Source organism: Fusarium fujikuroi, chromosome FFUJ_chr07 (genome assembly GCF_900079805.1).
Source record: "Fusarium fujikuroi IMI 58289 draft genome, chromosome FFUJ_chr07".
Taxonomy (NCBI): Eukaryota; Fungi; Ascomycota; class Sordariomycetes; order Hypocreales; family Nectriaceae; genus Fusarium; species Fusarium fujikuroi.
This window is the reverse complement of record NC_036628.1, coordinates 1,490,284-1,515,175: the sequence shown is the minus strand read 5'-3', so window position 1 is coordinate 1,515,175 and position 24,892 is coordinate 1,490,284. Positions and strand designations below refer to the sequence as shown.

The following is a 24,892-nucleotide window of genomic DNA, read 5'->3' as shown; positions in this document are numbered from 1 at the left end:
TGTCATCAGCATCGTCATTCCACTTCTCATTTCTTCTGTGAACACTTCAGCTTGATCGGCCTAACAACTACGTGCTCTCAGCTATCACCACTGTGCAGCTACCTAGTTCTGTATCAACCTGAGCGTATTCACTAGTACTCATATACAATGGCTCAGAAAGCGAAAAAGGACCGCGCCAAATCCAACGCGGCGGCACTTAACAACTTGCACATCGGTTCTCTTATCGTCAACGCCCTCTTCCTCTTTTCTCACTTCCTCTTCCGTGCTCGCTCTATCTGGCTTTACGTTCTCCTTTCTGCGCCTGCCATCATCTGCGAGTACATTCTCGAGGCTTCCGGTCGACCGAAGTACGACCCAACTACACGCGCCCTGCGTACCTCTGGCGAAGACCTATCCTCTCCTGGCTTGACCGAATACATGTTCGACGTAATCTGGGTTACCTGGGCTGCGGTAATCTTCGTCATTATCTTCGGAAATAAAGCTTGGTTTCTGTGGCTTATTCTTCCGGCATATGGCGTGTACTTGGGAAGTGGGCTACTAGGCATGGGAAAGCAGAAGATGACCGAATTCCAAGGTGCGGGCGATGGTGCTGGTGCAGCTCCCCAAGGAAATCGCAGAGCACGTCGGGCTGCTTAAATTTCCCAACCCTGATTGGGGGCTATTAGATCTCTCCTGGGATTCTAAGTCTATTGGCTGTCTAAGGCTTCTGTTTCGGACCTTCTCCAGTCCAGCGCTCCAGGGTATCATCGTCCACATTGCGGACTAGGACATGAATATGTTCTAAGGCCCGTACACTTTGCAGGGCGACCCAATTCTTAAACCACAACACGTTGCTCTCTCCGTTTGGACCCAGAGCATCGATGAATGTCTTTTTGATGAACGACTGGACCAAAGCCCTGCTCTCGGGTGTCATATCACCAGTCTCGGAGTCCGTAGGTACAGTTGCGCGCAACCACACGACAATGTGTCTAATGTCCGGTTCCAATCCGTAAGGCCAGTCATTGATCAAGATGCGGTAGTCCGAAGGGTCCTCGAATGGGACGGTAGATCTTGGTGTGAATGGCGGGTTTCCCCATTCCTGAGGCAGGCGGTTTACAAGAAGATAATTCGTCATGGAGCCATATTCTGCTTTGGTCTCTGCAGTCCAAGCCATATATCGACGAAGGTCAGAGGGCTTGCGCTTCAGGACAGAGAGGTTGTTCGTCCCTGTCCAATGTCAATGGCTGGGCTTGAAACAGAGCAGAGAATGTTGACTAGATTTTAAATAGAGCTGCTTACTGATAATTTCCTTTAACTCCTCCCAATCATGTTTGTGAAACTCCTCATCAGTCTGAGAGAGGACCCATCTGTCGACTTCCGTCAGAGGGAAGGGCGCTTCTTCTGGAGGGTTCTCGCCCATGTCGTAGCAGGTTGTTGAGGATATGGAGAGTCTGAAAGATCTCGTCTGCCACTTGAGATGGGGGGCTGCTATTTATTTTCTGGTGCGTGTTTATAAGGTACCCGTGTTACGGGAGATATGGCGCTGAACGTTATGATTTACGGGAAATGTAGTTCTGAACTTATAGGCTCGAATAGGTAGGTACCTAGCCATCGTGTTGCTCATGCGGTGAGAAGTTGGCCCCAGTAGGCTTATGTCAGCGACTACAAACAATGGAACGAGCCATCGTCTTCACATGAATGAGGAAACCAAGATATCCTTGAATAAGTGATTGCTTAGAGATAATTCTCAAAACGGGTCATCACATGTGAAGAGTGGGTGGCCTATTATCAATCGCTAAGAAGCTACGCCAGCCCAGAGTTTCAAGTCCAGTCTATTGAACCAACGTCAGCCCCCTCCATCATCGATCTCATATCTTCTTCAACGCGTCAGGGACCATTTACGATCAACTCAAACTGGGCTAATTGGAGCCATATGATTACAATTTGTAGCCAATTGAACTTTCGATCATCGTTGCCACAAAGATATTCAATTAGAGGAGGAAACCTACCCGTAATTCCCTTTCACACCTCATGAAACGACTCTGCCATCAAGAAAAGCCGTCCTCGTCATGATCCTTGGTCCTGTAAGCCTCGTTGACTGTGGAGTATTTCTTATGTTTCTTGCACCTCAACTCATATGGCACGCTGGATTCTTTCTGACATTATTCACGGGTCTCAGGGCCCTACCATTTCTCCGTTGGTAATCCCTCACTACATATCATGCCAGTCTAACTCATTCAACATAGTGATTCGACTTCCTTATGAGTTCGTCACTGACCGCTATCTGACTCATTCAACTCGCCAACTTGCGTTTACTCAGACAGCTACTGTGTTTGAGGATCTTGTGATACGTTGTGTGCGCTATGCCTTCTCCAATATCCCCGCCAAGGTTGGGCGAGTCTTCTTCGGCAAACATGTTGCGTTACCATTTATTCACTGGCGCATGCTTCGCCATGGCTATGTCAGATCTCCAGTTCACTACAGGGAATACCACATAGGAAAAGTTGGCTTCATTTCTCGCTATGGCTGTGATGCGGTGACTAACTGCAGCAGGGAGATATCAAGTCCAAGGGCACTTGGATTATGCATCAACCGGAACATCGTCCAGATTTTGTCCTTTACTATGCACACGGTATGCTTGGAATAGTTACTAACCATGTGCTCACATTGCTGATTATCACAAGGTGGTGGATTCCTGATGGGCTCAAGTTACTTTTACCTCGAATTCCTCATGGCCTGGCATCACCTCCTTATTGAGGCTGGATTTAATAACCCAGCAATATTTGCACTCGAGTATACTTTGGTGCCTGATCAAGTTTACCCAAGGCAGGTCCTGGAGGCACTTGAAGGTTACAAGCATGTGCTTGAAGTCGTGCAAGACGCATCCAAGATCTGCGTTTCGGGAGATTCGGCTGGCGGCTCACTGATTCTCAGCTTGTTGCTCGAGCTGGGCGCTCAGGCTGGCAATCAAGACAAGAAGGGCATCAAGGTCAACATCCGGAGCGGCCTCTCGGATGCGGATCCACCTCATCTGCCTCTCCCGCGTATGGCTACACTGATTTCGCCGTGGATAACGCTGATGTCCAATTTACACTACAGCTCCAAAAGTGATTTCTTGGACAAGAGAACCTTGTGGAAATATGCACATGAGTATGCTGGAGAGAACATGGTCCAACAGCAACCGGCTTCCCCCGGTGACTGCGTCGACGAGGGGCTCTGGAGAGCAGCCAGTCCCGAACGAGGATACTTCATCGTCTTTGGAGAAGAAGAAGTATTCGCGCCGGATATTGAAGGATTTCTCAAGCGACAAGCCAAAATTGGGATTCAAGCTGAAGGACAGAAATTCGACGGAGGAATTCATGCGTGGCCAGTAGCCTCACTCTTCCTATCCAGTACAGAGGATAAGAGGCTCCAAGGACTTCGAGCTGCTGTCAAGGAGATTAGAAGACGAATGCTTGAATGGGGTACGCTGAACGAGGATAGAGTATAAAAATCAGATTAGATCAAGTAAAATTTCATAGACGAGGCCCGTAGTGGTGATTCAGGAACCATAGTACAAAACTCGGTTTCGTCCTCACCAGGCCGGCTCAGGGATTAAAGCTCAACGTGTATCATCACTAGGAAGCAAAGGCAGAAGAGGATATGCAGATGGAAAATAGTGGAACTCACTTGGTAGAGATTGATGTATCTGCCTGCTGAAGTTCAGAGGTGACGTGTCCATGAGCCAGCCCGTAGGTCACTGATGATGTTGCGGGTGCATCTCAATGATGGGAGCCTGAAGTGAGCGCCTGGGGCTGCCACAAGGCATCTTAGCCATGCCAGTCACTCTAGGATCTGAATCAGCGCTGCATTTCAGCATATTCGTTGGAGAATGGCCCAGGTATGGGCTCCACAGGCGCGCAGGTGGAACATGCGGCTGATATTAGGCATAACTTGTAAAGCAGATAGCGTCAGCCGTGTTTATGTTATGTTTGAGGCTGAACACGAAATGCCTGTGATGGGTCTCTGCTGAGGAGGATAGCTACTAAGGTAGCTCACAGTCAAAGAACCAACATTGCATCGCGAGCTTCGAGATATGTGCAAGTCGGTTAGAGAAAAGGAAGAGTGAATAATATTATAAACGAAGCGCATCTTATCCACTAATAAGACTGCCCGCAGATGGTAGGTTAGTAACGTTAGTACCCAAGTGTAGCAGTAAGTATCGTTGAGAAACGCGTAAAGTGTAAATGATACTGAATTACGGTGTGGAGCGCACGTGGTAAGCACGTACCATATCTGCATATCCAGCTCGTTCCTGCCCTGAAACTTTTAAAGTACCTACCTACGTAGTGGGTGCATGGCGTGGGAAGGATCCCCCTGGATGGTTCCTATCGATCTGAGGGATCAGCTTGAGACGCCGTCGTCTCTGATTTGGGGTTTGGGTGGAGGTCACTTTGTACCCAGGTAGAGAGCAAGTCCCCGCGTCCAGGGCAGGCTGCGTCCATGTGTGCATATAAACGCCCGGCATTCCCTCGTTTCCCCCGCCACCACCATTTGCCGCCGCTGTGTCGAATACGATTGCCAACTAACTTCTGACGCTGACGTTCAAATAACGCCCCTGATCAACATTGCGAAAGCGATTCATGACCACATTCTTGAGAAGCTTTACTTGTTTTCCGTTCCTGGGGTCCTACGCTTACTCCGCTATTCGTTGCACTCATCAAAGACTTACTTACGCCATCCTCGTCTTGAAACTCTCTGTCAACCTAAAAAAGAATTGTCGGTTCAAACAAGATAATCGATAATCTACCAACGAAGCCGCCGTTTCCATATTACCTCCTTTCAGATCTCAGCCTTTGTTCACTAAGGTGTTCAGTCTACCTCAGTGGTAATCATCAACTCAATCACTAACCGACGTGAACTTACTTACCTGAGACTCAACAATTTCTGCCTTGTCGTTTGACACGCGCACTATTATTTCCCGAGCCTCATTTCACTCGCGTATTGTACAACCTCCATCCAACAGGGGATTTTGTCGGGTGGCCATCTCAATAACAAGGGGTCTTATACACAGCCCCTGGCAACCCGCCGCCCCTCTCACTGCACTGCAACCAACCGCCTCCACTTATAGGTTAATAGTTAGTTCTTAAAAAAGGTATGTAGATTAGCTGTTTGTCTTCTTTTACTCCATACTTGTCTACCAACTTCATCGCCCTTATCCTACCAGCCTATATGTGGCAACTTTGTAGTCCACCATCACGTCAATCACATCGTCATTCCCAACCCCAGTCCGAGACGGGAGCTCGAGCTTGCTGATTCGTGAGCTAAACCTCTTCTTCTTACTCCCCCTGTTCACTTTGCGCACGGTTCTTATTGGCACCCGACAAGTGTGAGCAGGTCCGTCTTGTTCATTGGATTTGTCTGATATAATAAGAACGCGACGTTCCTTCAGTTTGATTGCTTTGTTTCTCCTTAGACACCATATTGTCTACATTTATCATACTACTCCCTGCTATTCTTGGATACCTTATACAAATACCTTTTAACTGACCAACCAACCACAAGCACAGCAACTTGCACAAAGAAACAACTCGACAAATAAAGCCAGATATTAAGCTTTTATCCATCCTCGATATCCACAACTTGGTTTTGATTGTCTTTGGTCAAACAAAGTAGCTTCTGCTACAAACATTCATCAGAGGCGCTGTACCAAACTTGTTCTGACGTTCTCTTATTCTTGGTGTTGACTACCTACCTATTCTCGAATCACCCCCGTTGTTTCATTCGACTGTACTGCCAAGCATCTACGTTATCCACAACACTACCTATCAAAGAGGACCGGCTGAGTTTGCATTGCAACGGGTCTCTATTCGTTCGCTGCTGGACAAAAACAATATTATCCCGGCCGCTTCGGCGTGCAAGCCCCACCATACCTATCTAATCCTAATCATTCCGCTACAAACACCGCGGACCAGAAAAAATTATTTATTATGTCGACTGACGACAGCTATGCCCCAAAGTCTCCGGACCTCTCTTCCTTTTATTCAAGTGGCCCCACTCAGGACGAGCTCCATCATCCACAGCCTGACAGTCACTTTAGCCCAGGCTACGAATATAAAGCAGAGTCCCCAACCTACACCAGATCTACTTCTTTTTCTTCTTATGTTCCACCATCCTTGAATTTTAACAATAACGGCGGCACATATGATTCTAAGTACCGGCCACAAGTCGACTGCCAGCAAGCATCATCACAACTAAGATCTACAAGACCGGAATATCAATCTTACCGGTCGCGACATTCTTCAATCCAAGACCCCTACGTCCATTCTTCACCAGACAAACGCCCCTCTTCTGGTAACGGATTCGAGGATAATTTTGCCTCTTCACACACACGGTCACTACAGCACACTCCGGCGCGACCTGCGCCGTACGGCCAACCCTATCCAGAGCAAACTCCGCTTTCCAATGCGGCTGCGTACGATACATCCTACGCACCACTAGTGGGAACTGGCACAACAGAACTCGCTTCGACATTCGGTGCTATACCTTTTGATACAGATATGCCTCCGCGCAAAGCCGCGGCGCCTGCGGCGCCTGCTATCGACCCATCCCCCGTTCGAACCAAGTTTCCAACTGCCAGGATCAAACGAATTATGCAGGCTGATGAGGAGGTTGGAAAGGTTGCACAGCAGACCCCGATCGCTGTGGGCAAGGCTCTTGAACTTTTTATGATCCAACTCGTTACGAAGAGCGCCGACGTGGCCAAGGAGAAGGGTTCCAAGAGAGTCACAGCACCAATGCTCAAACATGTGGTCGAGGCCGATGAGCAGTGGGATTTCCTTCGTGACATTGTCAGTCGCGTCGAGAATGAGAAGGAGGGTAGTAGATCAAAGACCAAGCAGGAGAGCTCAAGTGATGAGGAGATTGAAGAGCCCAAGAAGAGAACACGTGGCGGCAGAAGAAAGAAGACTCAGTGATATGCTTTCAATATGGAGTATTATATGTTGTCTTGGCAAGGTTTGGGATGCGTCATGAGGGATAATGATCAAATGGCAGGCGTTTAGGGGGACTCGCATCGAGCCGGAGTTTGGCGCATTGAAGACAATTCATCGCATGGACTTTTGGCATACTGGGTATTTTAAACGCTTGCGCGCACTGGCGCGCTTGCGGACTGGTGCAATATCAACTGCTGGTGCTGCAAAGCATCTCGGCGAGTACGTTAGCATGATTACATGGCAATTTAAACAGAGGGACAACGGCTAAAGCTGTCACCTTGTCACTTACAGGCTACTAAATTATGAATTCCCTGTGTGGTTTGACTCTTGCTTCCTGTCTCTAAGTTCAACTTTGTTCACGATCTAACCTTACGTTCCCGATATATAGGCTGCAATTAGGGGTGAAGTTTGGCATATTGTGATTTCAGTGTCTATCTCTCTAGGACTTGGTTTCTTTGCCGATATCCTCCCTTTTAGCGTTATAGTTACGACTGTGTCAACTGGTCTTGGATCTCAATCATGTCAACACTTTCCCGTGGCTGAATTGTAACTATATGTGGTTTACTTGTCCTATGATTAAAGTTAACGACGCTGGATGGCTTTCGCCGTGAGAGCTCAAATCACATTTAGCATACCATCTCCAACATAGAGGAACAATCCATATCGAATTTCACACAGACCATATTGTTGACTCAACAGAAACTGATAATGGAACTCCAGATGAAGGGGATTATGTTCCCAGCATGCTTACCCTAGAGCCTAGTGTAATACCGCAACCACTGACGTAGGTGGAACTGACGTCAGTACACTTCTCATTGAAATATAATACCATTTAATACGAGCTGGAAATTGAGCATACATAATGGCTACAGAGATCCCTATAGGTAAGAAGACTCGAGACCTTAACATTCAGTACATATTAAAACAAAATTAATAAAAACGGCTTCAAAGTTTATAGTAACCCGCCCAAGATTGTAGCAACTCACTTTAGTCTCATTATCACGTAGAATCGAAGGCCCTGGTTTTCTTACCTCCTCAAGAGAGCCTCATGACGGAGTACATCATAACCACATACCTAACGTTAGTAGGTAGAAGGGAGGTCTCTGGACTCAAGCGTGGGTTAACGAGTCATTGACGTCTCAAAAGGAACATACAGAGAAGGAGGATAACATTCCGAATTGCTCAAAAGGGTTCAGGCCCGCGCCCAGAGACTAAGACCATCCAAAGATTATAAGGAGTCGAATTTGATGTCTGCCCAATGAACTGTCTAGTAGTCAAAATAACAGCACGGGATTATAAATCAGTCAATAAACGCAAAATCTAGGTATAGTTCTACTCAAGAGGATTTACAAGTTTCTCCAGAGTGCTAATAGAAATCAATATACAAAATTGCAACCCCTGTACCTCCTGCTCGTGGTCCTGGTACTCAGGGGTTCAATGAGCTTTCTGATTGGGCTATCGATCGTTCGCCATTACTTCTCTGCCCATGGAAGGTAAGAGCTCCCAGGTAGCTTGCAATCCACTGCCAAGGCCTGAGCTGTTCGTTCCGGCTCCCTAATATTATCCACTAGTATCCGCAACGACTCCTGTAAATCTTCTGAAGAACAAATCATCCTCCACTGACTTTGGGCTTGGACGGTTTCGTCAACCTCGAACATCAACCAGCTTGAAACCGTCGTCACTCTTGCGGATGAACTCTTGATTGACTCTCCCTTCCGTCACGCCCGTTCTCCTGCCACGATATCCTGTATTTCTTCCTTCATTCTTAGCCCAGACCCTAGATGACGAACCGCCAGCTGTCACTTACAGGCGCTCGCTCCCCCGCGTAAACCAAAACCAATGTCGTGGGACTTGCTTCAGAGGTTCCTCGAGTCCGACGTCTTCAACTCCAACCCCTTTCTCCCCGTCTCATACCTCTCGTGAGTCTCCTACAAACTCCTGCACGTCCTACAGAAGCCGGCGATACTGGCCGCCGTATACTTTTGCTATGCCTCTTCATTCTCGCTTCTTCCGCCCTCTCCGACGTCGCCAATCGCTAATGCCACCTGTCGCAACAGCCGGTATGCCGACCACGTGGGGATTCACTATGTTCTCTGCCAGAAGCTCCGCCAGTTTCCCTACGAGGATATTGAGTTCTTTCTGCCGCAATTATGCCACCTCATAATCAGCGTGCATAATGAGTCAATGGCTTTGGAAGAGTTTTTGATGGACTTGTGTGAAGAATCCGTCACAGCAGCGCTGCTGGTACGTTTTGATGGTGATGATATTCGACCGACAACCCTTTGGGGTGAAATGCGCGAGCTACCGCGTCATGGGAACGATGATCGACTGGGATATGGCGAAAAGAGAACTGACAATTGAGTGCGCAGACTTTCTGGCTCTTTCAAACATATCTTCACGATCTCTCCTCGAATCCGCAATCCGACTCGTTTCAGACATGTCGCCGTGTCTACAACAAGGTTCAGCACATTGTCTTTGGACTTGCTGATACCGCTCGTCATGAAAAGATCACGGAAAATGTCTTACCAGTCACGGTACTTTCTAGTTTTGTTCTTGCTAGTATTGCGCTGCCCATGTTCCCTCAATGGGCTGGCCCTCTCGCAGTCGCCCAAGCTCGCAAACCTCAACCCATCACCAATGAAACGCAGGAACCGAAGGAGAACCCCAAGCCCACGAGGGCTCGCACAGTTACCGTCGGAAACTCGCGATCGCGGCGTGTCCGAGATAATGGACGGACCTTTAGTGCACCAGATCCTAAAGGGTCAAGAGACTCTTCGCCCAAGCCTGCGCGCAGTCCTCGACCGCCTTCGGTGATTATTCCGCCCCAAAGGTCAAAGACACAAGCTGGGACGACTCGGCCATCCGCTCTTGAGCTGAGATCACTGGAAGCGAAGCTCAGCACGTCATCTCTTCCACTGCCATCAGCTCAACCTACTACCAGACCAACGACCCCAAACTCAGCAGGCAATGCGCAACGCCCGGTCGAGAACGCAACCCGACGGCATTCGCACCACGCAAAAGTAGTCCTTACTGTTAGCGACATGTCGCCAGTGCAGAAGACGAGACTTTTGAGACAACATTATTTCAGGTCAGAAACACAATTCTTGACGGCCCTGGAAGGCATCTCGAACCGATTAGTACTGGTCCCTAAACCCGCTCGAATGAGCGCATTGCGAGCCGAATTGGCTTTAATATCACAGGATTTACCTGCTGAGATTGACATTCCCGTCATTTGCCCCCCAACTCTGGTTAATGGATCGCCTGGGAAGAGCCGCCATCATCGTATCGTTCGTGTGAACCCTGCTGAAGCAACAGTGCTCAATAGTGCCGAGAAGGTCCCTTATCTGATCATGGTAGAGGTTTTGAGAGATGACTTCTCTTTTGACCCTGACCAACCCGAAAATGACCGACTCCTTAACAGCTTACTGGGAGGTAGCGCTCGCGCAAGGCGTATATTCGATCTTTCTGACTCACCTCGCCTCTCCCCCACTGTAAAGGCGCCAGAGCCTCTTCTAGACAGTGTCTTTGAACCTGCTTCCGGCGATCTGGGTAGTTCGCCACTTTTGAAGGGTATAGATGAGTCGCCGGTTAGAGTCTCTTCGAGACCAGCGCAGAACCATACTGCTCAGCGTCTGCCAAGCGGAGCTACAACATCTTCCTCGACATTGGATTTGACAACGCCGCGATCATCGGGCACAGGGACTTCGCGATCTAACAGCCCAGGACCCGTTTCACGAAGAATGACCATGCCCATTCAGCGAAGTGCACCAGCTGACCAGCCTGACTTCGGTGCCTTAGCCACGCACATGCGAACTGCTTCTCAGATGCTTGCACAGCTGGAAGCCACCAGCGGAAAGCGCCCAAAGCAGGAAGTAGCTGCTATCAGAGCTAAGATCATCGCGAGCATGCAGAGCCTTGAGGAGAAGAGCTTCGATGTTGACGAGCAAGGCCCAACCTTCGACACAATCATGGCCAAAGCTAGCACAACGCCGATCCCTGTACACAACCCTGACCTGGAGGAAGACGTGCAGATCGACCCGAACCTGAACGCTAGTGCAGGGCGTGAGCGTATGGAGAACGATATCAAGACTGGTGGTGTCCAACGGCGTGGAGATCGTGATGACCCTAGTGCGGCCGTCTTTGGTGAAGCTTGGGAAGCTAAGAAGGAACGAATTCGCAAATCATCGCCTTATGGTTGGATGAAGAATTGGGATCTCGTCAGTGTCATCGTCAAGACAGGAGCTGATCTTCGACAAGAGGCATTTGCTTGCCAGCTGATCGATGTGTGTCATAAAATTTGGGTTGATGCCGGCACTGATGTCTGGGTCAAACGTATGCGAATACTAGTGACTGGGGAGTCGTCGGGTCTGATCGAAACCATCACGAGTGGTGTGTCCCTCCACTCGCTGAAGCGAAGTCTAACGCTGGCCTCCGTTGAGTCTGGTCAGAACCCTCGTAACCGCATTGCGACACTGAGAGACCATTTTCTCAAAGCCTTTGGCAAACCTGATAGCAAAGAGTTCCAGGCTGGTGTAGATGCGTTCAAAAAGTCACTGGCAGCATACAGTATCATCTCTTACGTCCTCCAACTCAAGGACAGACACAACGGTAATGTCTTGGTGGACAGCGAGGGCCATATTATCCATATCGACTTTGGCTTTATGCTTTCCAACTCGCCTGGCTCAGTTGGGTTTGAGGCGGCGCCGTTCAAGTTAACGCATGAGTATGTCGATGTTTTGGGTGGACCACTTTCTCCCGATTTTGAAGACTACAAGAGACTTTGCAAGCAAGCATTTCAAGGCAAGTTACACCAGAAATACGATGTTAAGAACTGTGCTAATACTGCGTTAAGCTTTGCGTCGCTCGGCAGACAACATCATTGACCTGGTAGCGATGATGGGACATGATTCCAGGATGCCCTGCTTTGCAGTTGGCATCGCTCAAGTGACGAATACCCTTCGACAGAGGTTCCAGCTTCACCTGAGCGCCGAGGAAGCGGAACATTTTGTCGATGATCTCGTTGCCAAATCATTTGGCAGTTACTACACTCGACTGTAAGTCAAACCTCATTCTGAGTTTCAAATACCGCGTATTGACCTGTCTCAGCTATGACACATTCCAATATCGTACACAGGGTATCTACTAGACAAGTTCAACACAGAAAAGACTCGATAGGCAGGGGATAACTAGTTGATTTCAAATGCATAAGAGAAAAATTCAAGAGCCAGGAGTAGCATTGGTATAATTCCGGGGGCATATGAGACGGCGCTGCGGATGATATAGATATGGCCGAATAGCCGAAACACTTACTGATGTGAGTTTTATACGACAACTGATGACTGCGCATGGTGAGGAGGATAGGAAGCAGTGTGGGATTTTTCATTACGTGGTAGAATGGAGGGAGGGACGTAGAATTAGGGGATGAATATATACTGCAAGACTTCTTAAGGCAGTGCTGGCATCCATACGCATCCAAGACTTTTCTTATTATGTCCCAGTGACGGCTATACTGACAACTGCCTTGCTTGTCGTTATGCAATACACACAAGGTTGATTCCACGCATAACTCGTGGATAGACTTATCACCTAGGTACTGATCTCACTTCAAAGCTGACTTTATATAATGACTCCAAGAGCGCCTTTCATTTCAAGACAGGATTCGATTCACGATACCTGCAAAACTGTCAAGCAAGACCCTGCTGCCTCTAACCTGCAAACATATTTTCAAGTCTCTTGCTCCTTGGTCCTCGCTCCTCGCTCCTCGCTCCCCGTCGCTCAGCTTAACCTAAGCTGGTATCCCGATGAAAACTCGTGTAAGTGATTCTGATTTTAATGCCACAACACTTTCCCCCTTCTTTTCTTTTTTAGCTACTCATACATGAAAGATTTAGTTCCGCATAATGCATCAGCCGCCAACACCTGATAGTGAAGAAACAAAAGGAGAGTAAATGTTGCTCCCATCTTGTAAGTAAAGCGTAAAGATCAAGGTGGAATGAGAAATGATCAGAACATGCCTTTCATTGTCTTATCAAACTTAGAGGCACGTTTCTTGGAAGACCGTTTGAGTTTCTAACCCCATCGATCACCCTCCCTTTCAGCCTCGAGTCTTCTCATTCTCTCCTCTTCGTCGCCACCATTGATGGCTTCGCTTCGACGTGATGCAGCAGCAGACGTTGACGAGCCCGTCCGACGGCCTTTGCGCGATCCTGCATCGTCGCCGTCATCGCCCCGGCTGCGTTTCCAACCCGCCATACCTGCGATACGTTGCGCTTCTTTAAGCAAACGCTCGCGATCTCGGGCCTCGCGCTCGAGCGTGTGAGGGTCCTTTCCCAATTGCTCGGTGCGATTCGACGAGCTAGTTTTCACTTTCGTGTCGTGTCCGCGAGGACCAGAGATAGGCTTCGAGTCTCCAGCATCGATCGACTCGCGTCTGCTGCTGTATCTCGAACTTCGATCCCGTTCTCTGTCTCGGTCCCTGCCACTTTCCCTGTCCCTATCCTTCCCCCTCTCTCTGTCGCGGTCGCGATCGCGTCGGTCCCTATCCCGATGTCGATCTTTGCGATCCTTATCTTTCCGATCTTTGTCACTGCGATCTCTGTCCTTTTCCCGACGCCGGTCGCGGTCGTAGTCTCTATCCCGGTGCGAGGGGCGGTGGCTGGACCTTTTGCGATCGTCATCTTTGTCCTTTTCTCGATCCCTCCGCTTGTCTGAGTCTCTATCTCGACGGCTGCGGTGGCTGGATCTTTTGGATTCAGCTGGCGATGCGGAACGGTTTCGGTCAGTATATTTTTCATCCTTATCCTTATCCTTGGACCGTGAAGACTCTTCATCATCGTGAAAGTGACGCCGGCTTCTATGCTTCTTGCGTCGCGAATCGTCATCATAGCCTTCATCCTCAACAGACTCTGAGCGATGACGCCTACGCCGACGGGAGCTTCGATGTCCCCTGCTGCGACTACGACTTCTGCTGACGGTTCGAGATGCTGATCCTGTTTGGTCATGGTCTCGGTCCCGGTCGCGTTTGTCCTGATCGCGAGGTCGCTCTTTGCTCTGCCCATGACGGGACTCACGATCCTTGTCCTCTTCACGAGCGTCAGCAGGAACTGGAGCCGGAGAACTACTCCTGGACCGTGACCGGGATCGGCCTCGGTCTGCTGGGCTATCCCTCACTCCAATCGGTTTAGAGGGAGGGACTTCACTTCCCACCTGGTAACCGCGTGCTCGAAGATGATGTAGACTTGTGTTAGGGAGCCCCTGTCTCATAGCTTTGGGCCCAGTAGGCGCATTCAAAGGAACATCAGCGGCTGCAACTGGACGAACAGCACCGGAAACATTACCCTGAGAAGGGTCTGAGTTTCCAGGTCCCGTATTACGTGTTGTAGAGGAAGCATCACCGGTAGCGGCATCCACATTGCCTATGGCCTCACTGAATCCATCAGCTTGTCCAGCATCAGCAGGCCCTTCAGTGCTATCGCCCTGAATAGGTTGGCCACTTTCATCAACTTGCTGCTGGCCATCACCCTGACCGACACCGTTCTGACCATTCTGACCGGGCCCAACCTGCGGGACTTGGCTTTGGCCTTGGGTCTGATCGTGGTAGTTTGGGTTGCCTCCGAACTGGTAACCTCCACGGCCATATCCTCCGTAGTACCCACGGCCACGGCCTCGACCACGTCCGAAAGTGTTGCGGCGATAGTCATTGAATTGACCATAATTACCTTGATTGTATCCTGTCTGGAATCCTGAGTTAAAGCCTCCAAAGTCACCAGTTCCCATGCCAGGACCATTTTGATTGTAATTATTCTGGTCGAAATTCCACGACTGTGAACCGTTCCAGTTATTATTGGAGCCTTGGCCAAATCCACCTCCAAAACCGCCCATGCCGTTCATTGCCATGCCTTGAAAGCCACCGTTCATGTACATGTTCTGCATCGTCATTGGGTCCATGCCCATGCCCGGCATACCTGCAGACATACACGTCAGTATTTACCGTCACGTGTGCGCTGATTCATTTCACTGTAAACTTACCCATCATGGGAAAGCCACCGAAAGAGTTTGGCGTCATTCCGTTCTGCATGGCCATCATCATCTGCATCTGGTTGAAGTCACCACCAGAGTTAGAGAATGAGCCACTCGGAAAGTTGCCATTCATTGAATCGGAGTCAGGCTTCTCTTGGTCGTGGTCGTGGTCATGGTCTCGATCTTCGTCGTTTTCTGCCTCCATTTGTTGTTGTTCGTGTTCTTCGCCGGCGCCGTTGATTCCTCCTTCACCATTTTGTGTCGCAAGAGTTTGCTCGTCAGAGTGTTCGATGGGCACGTTCTCTGTGCTGCCCTCGGCAGGTGCGCCCTGAGCATCACCTGCCTCAACTTGCCGTGGACTCTCAGCAGCAGGAGTGTCGTCATGATGAGTAATATTCTCCTTTGGAAGAAAGATGTTAGTGGAAGGCCCTTGACGAGAACCAGAAAATTCAAGTACCTGGACTCCGCGTGGAGCAGGGGCGCCTTCATTAACTTTGTCGGCGCTATGGACCTGTACTAAGGATGGCGCGTCGCCCCCCGAAATCTGTTCTATGGGTGTCTCGATGGCAGATGTTTCGGCTGTAGCGAGATTCTGTTTAGGCGCCTCAACTGGCGTCACTAGTTCCGAGTCCTTGTCTTCCTTCGGTCGGCTTGCCTCGCGTTTCTTCTCCGCAGTGCGCAGGAAGACCCTGATTGTGGTTCTCAATGATTTGTTGGGATTGCAGTCCTCGGCGGACAAGGGTGAGTGTTCGCAAACAGGACACGACGCGGGTAGATTGGATTGACCTTGACGCAGTGTTAGCACGAGGATGTAGTGGGCGAGCTTGTAGGGACCAATCGCGTACATGATTCGCATATTGCCTGTTCGCAACAAGGAAGACGGTAGGCGTTGACCGCGAGCTTACTACAGATCGCGCATCGCAGCTTGATTGGAATATCGTCGGGCGCAAGTGACCTGCAAAAGGGGCATTAGCTTGCGCGTTGGCGCGGTCTTTCAAGGCTGTGTAACATACCGAACCAGCTCCGCCTGAGCTTCCGTGATCGTTGATGCCATGGCGAAGTGTTGCTGATCTGTGACGAAGCAGCCCCCAAACCAAGGACAGAGCCTAAGATAGCAGAAGAAGCGTCATGGGAAGGTCGAGTGTTGTAAGAAATGATGGGAGAAAGACAAGAGGAGAGCAGAGGAGGAAGAGGTTTTGCTCAGGCAGATATGCAGCAAGGCCGATCCTTTTCAATGGTCCTGGTGCAACGAAATCACAGTCACTGTGATCAATTGGCGCGACGTTAGGGAATTACTAGGTGAGCTAAGTAAAGGTAGATACTTATGCAGTAATTCAACTCGGTCAAAGAACAGTGAAGAAAAGAAAATGATTAGTATAAAGAGAGAAGCTAGACCTGTTTGCTTCTGACGCAAAGGCCAACAGCAACTGGGCTGCTCAAGGGCTCTGATGAGGTTCAAAATCGTGTAAAAAGGAGTGGGTCACAGGCACACGCCAAGCCCAACACGTAGAGGCGGCATAATCCGATAATGATCACGTGATGACCAATAAGATCATTGATATGCCTGCCTGGTACGTGACCATAGTAGTAAGAAATGAATAAGTATCGAATACTTGTACATATCAAGGAGGAGGATAGGATTTAGTGGGCTAACGGGCAAAGACCGGATCACAAAGAGTGCTGAATTGCGGATTGGTCGAGTAATTATCGCAACCCATACTGAGACGTGAGATGAGCTGAAATAATCGATAACTACTAACAAAGCGCTCAGATACAATAATAATACTGAATCATAGAGACTTAATTTACTGTGTTTGCAGAGGACTTGAATAAGTGAAAACCGATTAATGAGTCATTGTTTGGGTTAGGCTAGCGACTGATATTGTTAGGTAGAGCACACATAAGAGCATACAAAAGGTACACAGGCACCTTAGTAGTAGTTCCTGATACAGAAACTCTTTCCCAGGCCCTTTTGAAAGTGATATATGCTCAGTCCATCAGTTTTGCTATTACGAGAAAGAGATAGACAAGACCACGAATTGTCCATACATGCCGCAACGAAAAAAAAACTCAGCTAGGTAGTAACAGGAAAAGAAATATAAAAAACCGCAGAGTCAACCCCCATGCTCTCCTCAGTATCAATCCCAAGCAAACGGTTCGCAGGAAAAGGGCAGCATAACGCGCAACAAAATAAATTGTCGTGTGCACCTCCAATTCATCCTCTCATCCTCTCATCCTCTCACCCTCATTGACCCATAAACCACTCGACGACGTCTAGCAAGCACAGCTGTCCTTAGCGCCAACATCCTTGGGACCACCCAGATTCACTCTTTGCTCCTCGCCTGCCCGGCTGGCAGCATTCGATGCGCCAGCTCCTCTGGCACTCTTCAATGACGTCTCGGGTATGGCGTTTGCGATGGCTGTGAAAACCTCGGTGACGTTATGCCCGCTCTTGGCACTGGTCTCAAAGAATAGTAAACCTTCCTCTTCCGCGTATGCCTGAGCCTCTTCTGTTGGAACCTTGCGTGCGTCGCCAGAGTCGTCACCTTCCTCACCATCTTCACCATCAGCAGCAGCGCCAGAGTCACCCGTAAGATCCAACTTGTTGCCAACCAGTGCGATAACGATGCCGGGAGATGCTTGGCGCTGCAACTCTGCGACCCAGTGCTTGGCTTTAATCAGGGATGTAGGTTTGGTGAGATCATAAACGACGAGAGCGGCCTGAGCATTTCGGTAGTACATTGGAGCCAGTGAGGCGAAGCGCTCCTGGCCGGCGGTATCCCAAATCTCAAACTTGATTGTCCTTGTGGGAAGATTACATTTTTGGGTCAAGAAAGCGGCTGTTGACGCAACTGTGAGCGACGTAATAGAAGGACTGGGGAGGTCCAAGATACATACCACCAATAGTGGGCTCCTTGTTTTCTTGGAAGTCGTTGTTAACGAAGCGCAAAACGAGAGACGACTATCAGCTCAATTAGTATACCAGGAGATGCTTTCGCAGCATGTGGTTATTCAAGCGCACCTTTCCGACGGCGGCTTCACCAAGAAGCACCAACTTGACGCTGCTGCTGGGCTTCGGGGCGTTGGCAGAGTCGGCCATGATTGCGGGATCGCTCGGAGATGAGGTCAAGTTGGACGAAGTAGCTTCTTTATGGTTGAGGCAAGTCGGAAGTTCGATGTCGTCGTAAAAAGGCGGACACGTAGCGTAGACGGGGTTATTAAAGACAGAGCGATTATCAGGAGGCTAATGGATTTGATGAAAGTCGCCTGGGACAGAGGAGGTAGTTAATAAGTAAAGGTCGAGTTACCGCAAGCTTTAGTAGTGGAGGTCAGTCGAGTCGGTACTGGCCTGTAGAAGCACCCGCATGGAGTGTACCTAAGGAGGTAGCAGCCGTAGTGGCCAAGGGCCCAATTCCAGGCGCTCTTCTAGAGGCTTTCAGTGGCCGGGGTTGGTCAGTTCGGTTCCCTGATGACGAAGCCACATGCAGCCGTCTCTAGCGCTCAAGGCAGCTCAGAAAAGAACAGCCTTTCATTGGCCGATGTCAATGCTCCATCGGTTTAATATTTCACCATATTCCGACTCCCCGCCAACTTTCCAAGTCGGCAGAAAAAAAAAAAGTTGATACAAGCGCATGGAAGTTCTAATTGGATCTTATTGATAAAGATAGCGTCGCTTGTTGCAGTCTTTTTCTTACACTCATTTATCTCAACGCATGATCAATTGCTTCTTTAGTTAATCCCTTGCTTGCTCCCAAGAACTATCTACACTATGGGGAAGTCCACTGAGGATCCCAAAAACAATAAGCGCACCCTCCTTGATGATAGCGACTCCGAACCAGAAGATGGAGGCGCCGCTATTGCCACGACCGGCTTCAAGGTGAACGAGGACTTTGCCCGTCGTTTCGAGCACAACAAGAAACGGGAAGAGAGACATAGACTAGAAGAGAAGTTCAAGAATACAGGGAAGCAGCCAGACAATGACGACGACGGCGAGTCGTCCTCGTCTGACGAGGAGGAGGATGAAGATGGCTTTCTTGCGACTGAAGATCTCGACGCCCAGATCTCTGCCACTCTCCAAGCCATTCGAAACAAGGATCCCAAGGTCTACGATAAGGAAGTGACCTTCTACAAGCCCGATGACCCCACCGCCACAGCAACCGAGAAGGAAAAGAAGGAAAAGCCGATCTACTTGAAGGATTACCACCGAGAAAAGTACATGCGGGGTGACACTGGTGCCGAGGATGCCGGCGAGGATGTGCCCATGACCTACAACCAGGAACAAGATGTTCTCAAGAATTCAATCGTGGCTGAGATGCATGCTGCCGCCAATGACAACTCTGACGACGAGGACGGCGGTTTCATGAAGCGAAAGGAGGCGGACAGGGCGGACTCAAATGGTGTGCACCCCTCGCGCAAAGCAGCCATGGCCATCACCGAGGTAGATGTTGCCAACGCCGACAAGAACCCTGAGACTTTCTTGTCAAATTTCATGAGCGCGCGTGCCTGGGTCCCTCCAGATGGTTCGAACTGGAAAGCGTTTGAGTCGGATGAAGGAGAGGATGACGATGACCGCGCCGATCAGTTTGAACAGGCTTATAACTTGCGATTCGAGGACCCGGAGCGGAGCAACGAATTCCTTCGATCATATGCTCGTGATGTTGCCGCAGCCAAGTCAGTCAGACGTGAGGAGAAGACTGGCCGCAAGCGTCAACGTGAACTTGAACGTGAGCGTAAGGAGGCCGAGAAGAAGGAGAGGCGTGAGGAGAAGGCTCGTCTAAAGAAGCTCAAGCTTGATGAGGCCCAGGAAAGGCTGCGCAAGATCAAGCGCACAGCTGGCAATGCGGGCAAGGATCTCACCGATGAGGACTGGATCAAGTTCCTCGACGACGCATGGGAGGATGACAAGTGGGAAGAGGAGATGAAGAAGAGATTTGGTGACGATTACTATGCTCAACAAGACGATGCTGTAGCATCAGAGGACGAGGAACAAGAAGGCGGAAAGAACAAGTCCAAGCATCCCAAGAAGCCAAAATGGGATGATGATATCGACATCAAGGATATCATTCCAGATTTCGAGGACGATGAAAAGAAGCCAAACATTAGCCTGAGTGATGTCGAAGACGACGCCCAGGAGGGTGAGGGTGAGGGTGAGGGTGAGGGTGAGGGTGAGGGTGAGGGTGAGGGTGAGGGTGAGGGTGAGGGTGAGGGTGAGGGTGAGGGTGAGGGTGACGAGGACGAGGACGAGGGCGAGGATGGCCGGGCCTCAAAGAAGCGCAAGACAGATCACAAGAAGGCCCGTAAGGAGTCACAGAAGCAAGCTCGTCAAGAGCGCGCCAAGCTTGAGGCTCTTGTAGACTCCAAACTTGAGCTTACCGACCATGCCATCTTCAAGCAATCATCTCATGCTCCTTTCCGCTACCGCGAGACCTCCCCCCAATCTTTTGGAATGACCGCGCGCGATATTCTCCTCGCTCCCTCCGACGCTGCCCTCAACGACTATGCTGGGCTCAAGAAACTTGCCACCTTCCGCGACCAGGAAAAGAAGCGCAAAGACAAGAAGCGTCTCGGTAAGAAGGCTCGTCTACGCCAGTGGCGTCGTGAGATCTTTGGAAAGGAGTATGAGCGCGACGGTCCTACATATGGCTTCGAGCGCTTGATCTCTGCTGATGAAGACGCTGGTGGCGCCGTGATCGAGCCCGCGAGTGATAAGAAGAGGAAGCACAAGAAAGAAGATGGCGAGGAGGATAACGTGGTAGGCGATGTTGGTGAGAGGAAGAAGAAGCGAAAGAGATCCAAGAGCAAGAAGAATGCTTCTACCACCACAGCTGAGGAATAGAAGGGTGTTGGGGGGATCAATCAAGATACCACTGCGATAGCATAATGAAAACCAGGCGTTCCATATTGTATTTCTAGTTACCTCAGGCTGTTTTTTCAAGTAGAAGAGTTGGGCCCATCCCATCACAAAAGCAAGGTGCACATTTCAATAAGAGTTTTAGAAATTTTGATTTCTTGGCGAATTATCTCATCTCTTGGCAAACGAATGTCAACTCATCTCTAAATGAGCATGACGGGTATGATGGTATCTCAAGTACTTAAAACACAATTTTCCTTCCCCCCACGGTTAAGATGGACACGTCCGACAATGTTCGCCGTACAAACTTCAATATGCCTCTTCGCCAATACCCAACCAAATCCAGCCTTATCTCTGGCACAAATTCCCATGTGGAAAGTTACAGCCAACAAAAAAAAGAAGAAGAAAAATATAAGACATCACCCAAGGCTCCTGGCGTTCTTCAGGTTCAAGTCCTGGCTGACAATGTCTTCTGGCCACACTGCCTATGTCAATATCGGGGCCCAGTGAACTTGGATGGCCGCGAAGACCTCAGGGAATATGGTGTTACCCAGGCTAACCACTCTGACAGTCCCTCCTAAGGACCCTGTTGCTGTAGCCCACCCAATGCATTCGGCGTTGCCAAACCACTACCCCCTCCCCCAAACACTCCCGTAAACGGGTCAATTCCACCCATGTTGAAGCCGGGATCTTGGCCCATCTCTGGAGGCTCCATGTTGAATGGCATGAACCATGCGGATGATGCTTCCGGTCCGCTAAGCCCTGCTCCATCAGCCATACCAGCTGCTTGCCCATTCATGCCCGCCTTAGCAGTAGACCGCCGGCCTTGTAAGCCTCCATCGGGGTGAGCTCCTGAAGCAACAGCGTCCCAGTCAAGGCCGCTCATTATATCCTGACCACCACCCAACCCCGTGCTGGCGTCCAAAGAATATCCGCCAAAGACAAGCTGACGATCAAGCGGGTCAATATTTCCATTGGCGCCCTGTCCAAAGTTCATGGCTAGCAACTCAGGAGGGAAGAATGTGGGGGTGTGAGCATGATGGGAGAACGCCGTCATGTTGGCCGGACTCATAGGTGACATAGCTGTGCTGTAAGCTGGATTTTGCGCGTTCGATACTGCGAGAGGGTTGTAACTGTTTGATGGCAGCCCCAGCCCACCCGAGAACCTACGTTCCTGAGCCCCAGAGACCGAGTCTGCGTCTGTCCCTTGCATGGACTCCAGATGCTGACCGGACTGTGTCGGCAAACCAGCTTGTTTCTTGGCGCTCTGCTTCCTCTTAGGTCCCACAGCGCGAATGGTATCCTTATGTTCGACACTCTGGGGTGTTGGAAGTGTGGAGAAGTATTCTTCCACTGATTGCAGCTCGGGCTTTGCTTCAAGAACGCCATCTGCTCCCGAATCCTTCCGTTTATGGGTGGCAGGATCCATGAATTCAGCATCAGAGAGACCATGCGGGTACCGGTTGAACCAGTCTCCATATTGAAGGAAAGACGATTGTGCAGCGCGGTCTTGCAGATTTGCACCGGCTCTCATGGCGTCCAGGGCATTTCGATACTGAGTGCGCACATTCTCCACCATCCAGTGAAACATGCCCCAGTACTTCTTCATCTTGTGAAGATACTTGACGTTGGTGGTCAAATTGGCTTCGGCTGTTGGCTTCATGTTGGGATTTCCAGATATGACACCCAGTATGTGGACTGTTGTGGAGGAAAAGGCGCAGTATCCTGCAAAGGGTGCCGAAACAAAGCATCGTGATTGTTCAGCTTCACGAAGGAGCTCAGATATCTGGTTCGCAGCGCTGAAAGTCCTCTTACTCGCTTCGGAGAAAAAGTCATCATGAACACCTTGCTGCTTTCGCGCTGACATCGCTGCTCGACTCACAAAAAGGATGTTATGCTGCAGGCAGATATGCATGAAAAGAAATTGACTTGCCGTGTTTTCTGTCTTGTGGACGTCGAGATTCTCAGCAGAGTACTTGAGTGACGAAGGTAAACTGGCTTCGAGATTCACGACATCGTTGAGATGCTTTACATATTGAAATTCGTCCTCCCACATGGGGTTTGGGTCCAGATCTTTTCCGCCTTGGCTAAGGTAGGTAATGATCCGTCCCCAAAGGGCGATGGCTCGGATCAGAAATGCTGCAACTCCCATGTTCTCTCGTGCATCAGCAAGTTGCCCATCATTGGGTGATGCTGGGTGAGGAACTTGACCATCGAGCATCTCGGTTGGAGCGGGCATATCGAATTGGAAGTACTTCTCCTTCACCGGCAGAGGAATCTGGATCGTGTCCTCTCTGATGAACATGGGCCGATCTGTCCCCGAAGAATTGAAACGGTCCATGAGAAAGCACGCCCACATTATACGTCGTCGAATTTCTCGGTCGATGAAGCTAAGCTGTTTTTTAGGGCCAGTGCGACCGGAGGGGTCATACTCAAGGTCTTTATGCAGCTGAAGGGCGAAGGCCATGCGAATTGCTTGACCGCCCAAGGCCCAGCTACGGCCACCCTGGCATGTTCCAAATTCGTGAAGGCCCAAAATGAGGAGACAGGTCAAGATTGTGAGATTCGGCCATTCGTATCGCCTGGTACAGATATCTCGAGCATGTGACGCCCATTCTTCGCCGCGTAGGAACTCAGGTCCCGAAGAATTCACCAACGGGCTCGAGGTGAAACGAGCAGCTACAGCGCACACTGTGAGGACAAGCACTGGGGGCAGCGTACCATTTCTGTGGACCATTAGCAATACACACATGTTTTAATCTTGAAAGAACTCACTTCAGCTTTCGCATATAGCTGGGTTTGTGGAGAAGATGATAAGATTGACCATAAATGTTGTCGAAAAACACCTCTGCCAGGTGCTCCTGAATTTCTTTGGAGGGTAGTGCCTCAGTGCCTTCGTGCTGCAGCTTATTCTCCTCGGCTTCCTGTACTTGTAGGCTACTGGGCCTATCATCGCCATCGATCTTGGGCTTCGAGGGCGCCTTGGCCCACGCTTCTAGATCAGGTCCAAAGGCTTCCTCAGCGCCACGCTTTTTGGTTGGCTTGTTTGAAGGTACGGTTCCTGGTATCGCTGGTTTAACAACGGCCCGAGTCACAGACGAAGCTACTTCCTGATCGGACTTGGGAATGACCTTTATAATGCGTTCTTCCATACGCTTCAATCGCTTATCGAGCATGGCCATGTAGTCTGTCCGTGGTGCCGCCTTCCGAGTGGTGACCTTATACACACATGGTATACGAGAGCGTAAACAGTGCTTGCAGGCGGGTTCCTCGCCTGAGCAGCGGATCTTCTTTCGGCGACATGCAATGCACGCGAGCGGGAGGCGTTTTCTTTTCTTCCCGGCTTTCGTCTTCAGTTCACTCCACGCCGGTGTGGCATCGGCTTTATCTTCCTTAGGTTTACCGCCCAAATCCGTGGCATCTGCACGACTACGGGAAGCCAATCCAAACTCATCAGTAGTCGAGTCTTCGAGGGCGTTGGATGCGGGAGACGTCCTATCTGGAGGAGCATCGGAACCATCCATGCTCTGGCTCCGGTTGCCTCCAGAAAGGGTGCCGAATGGTAAACCGTTGTGTGCAAGCCCAGACATCGCCTGGTGCTGAGGAAATGCAGTGGGTGATTGTGAGGTATGGGCGTGGGCGTGATCGGCCAGAGAAACGAGAGAAGGTTGGTCAGGAAGACCTTGGTAAGCAAACGCGAAATCGTCAAAATGTGAGTGATCCATTAAGGCGCCGTGAGAGGGAGATGGCACAGCGTGCAATTCAGCGACGTCGCGATAGAGTTGAGGACCGGAACCGAAGGACTGCTGGGCATGTTGAGAATTCGAAACGGCACGACCGGACATGGCTCTGCCAGAAACAGAGTTGCGACGCGGGCCTTCCGAGGCCAATAATCCGGTACGGTAAAACAAAATCTGCCGGACCGGTGTGGTTGCGGTGATGAAGCGAAACAACAGGATTGAGCAGGGGGTTCAAGCTTGCGAAGCCCAGCTGTGCGAGATGAAATCTTTATAGCGGTTGGCGGCGGCAGCTGTTGTGCAGGTTAAAACGCTGCAGCGCAAGAGCGTTG

The 24,892-nt window shown here is 50.0% G+C and overlaps 9 protein-coding genes; 5 read left to right on the top strand and 4 right to left on the bottom strand.

The window, feature by feature from the left end:
• Positions 1–147: 147 nt before the first annotated feature.
• Positions 148–636, top strand: FFUJ_08629 (uncharacterized protein; the record flags this gene model as incomplete). Its single annotated transcript, XM_023580647.1, has 1 exon — positions 148–636. One exon carries the CDS (start codon positions 148–150, stop codon positions 634–636), a length of 489 nt encoding a protein of 162 aa, XP_023433390.1.
• Positions 637–697: 61 nt separating this feature from the next.
• Positions 698–1,399, bottom strand: FFUJ_08630 (uncharacterized protein; the record flags this gene model as incomplete). XM_023580646.1 has 2 exons in its annotated part: positions 698–1,206; positions 1,279–1,399. The coding sequence occupies 2 exons, from the start codon at positions 1,397–1,399 to the stop codon at positions 698–700; spliced, it is 630 nt and encodes a 209-aa protein (XP_023433389.1).
• Positions 1,400–2,048: 649 nt separating this feature from the next.
• FFUJ_08631 (related to hydrolase) lies at positions 2,049–3,469 on the top strand (the record flags this gene model as incomplete). XM_023580645.1 has 4 exons in its annotated part: positions 2,049–2,175; positions 2,226–2,482; positions 2,533–2,611; positions 2,664–3,469. The coding sequence occupies 4 exons, from the start codon at positions 2,049–2,051 to the stop codon at positions 3,467–3,469; spliced, it is 1,269 nt and encodes a 422-aa protein (XP_023433388.1).
• Positions 3,470–5,948: 2,479 nt separating this feature from the next.
• FFUJ_08632 (related to negative regulator of transcription from Pol II promoter) lies at positions 5,949–6,935 on the top strand (the record flags this gene model as incomplete). Its single annotated transcript, XM_023580644.1, has 1 exon — positions 5,949–6,935. One exon carries the CDS (start codon positions 5,949–5,951, stop codon positions 6,933–6,935), a length of 987 nt encoding a protein of 328 aa, XP_023433387.1.
• A 1,857-nt stretch (positions 6,936–8,792) lies between these two features.
• Positions 8,793–12,099, top strand: FFUJ_08633 (related to phosphatidylinositol 4-kinase; the record flags this gene model as incomplete). XM_023580643.1 has 5 exons in its annotated part: positions 8,793–8,872; positions 9,011–9,197; positions 9,323–11,786; positions 11,845–12,007; positions 12,060–12,099. 5 exons carry the CDS (start codon positions 8,793–8,795, stop codon positions 12,097–12,099), a joined length of 2,934 nt encoding a protein of 977 aa, XP_023433386.1.
• A 923-nt stretch (positions 12,100–13,022) lies between these two features.
• On the bottom strand, positions 13,023–16,026 carry FFUJ_08634 (uncharacterized protein; the record flags this gene model as incomplete). XM_023580642.1 has 5 exons in its annotated part: positions 13,023–14,917; positions 14,982–15,372; positions 15,430–15,758; positions 15,818–15,927; positions 15,986–16,026. 5 exons carry the CDS (start codon positions 16,024–16,026, stop codon positions 13,023–13,025), a joined length of 2,766 nt encoding a protein of 921 aa, XP_023433385.1.
• Positions 16,027–17,246: 1,220 nt separating this feature from the next.
• Positions 17,247–18,072, bottom strand: FFUJ_08635 (probable VPS21-GTP-binding protein; the record flags this gene model as incomplete). XM_023580641.1 has 3 exons in its annotated part: positions 17,247–17,812; positions 17,871–17,934; positions 17,995–18,072. The coding sequence occupies 3 exons, from the start codon at positions 18,070–18,072 to the stop codon at positions 17,247–17,249; spliced, it is 708 nt and encodes a 235-aa protein (XP_023433384.1).
• A 669-nt stretch (positions 18,073–18,741) lies between these two features.
• FFUJ_08636 (related to protein KRI1) lies at positions 18,742–20,808 on the top strand (the record flags this gene model as incomplete). The annotated part of the gene is made up of 1 exon (XM_023580640.1): positions 18,742–20,808. The coding sequence occupies one exon, from the start codon at positions 18,742–18,744 to the stop codon at positions 20,806–20,808; it is 2,067 nt and encodes a 688-aa protein (XP_023433383.1).
• A 592-nt stretch (positions 20,809–21,400) lies between these two features.
• FFUJ_08637 (related to nitrate assimilation regulatory protein nirA) lies at positions 21,401–24,668 on the bottom strand (the record flags this gene model as incomplete). XM_023580638.1 has 2 exons in its annotated part: positions 21,401–23,549; positions 23,599–24,668. The coding sequence occupies 2 exons, from the start codon at positions 24,666–24,668 to the stop codon at positions 21,401–21,403; spliced, it is 3,219 nt and encodes a 1,072-aa protein (XP_023433382.1).
• Positions 24,669–24,892: the final 224 nt, after the last annotated feature.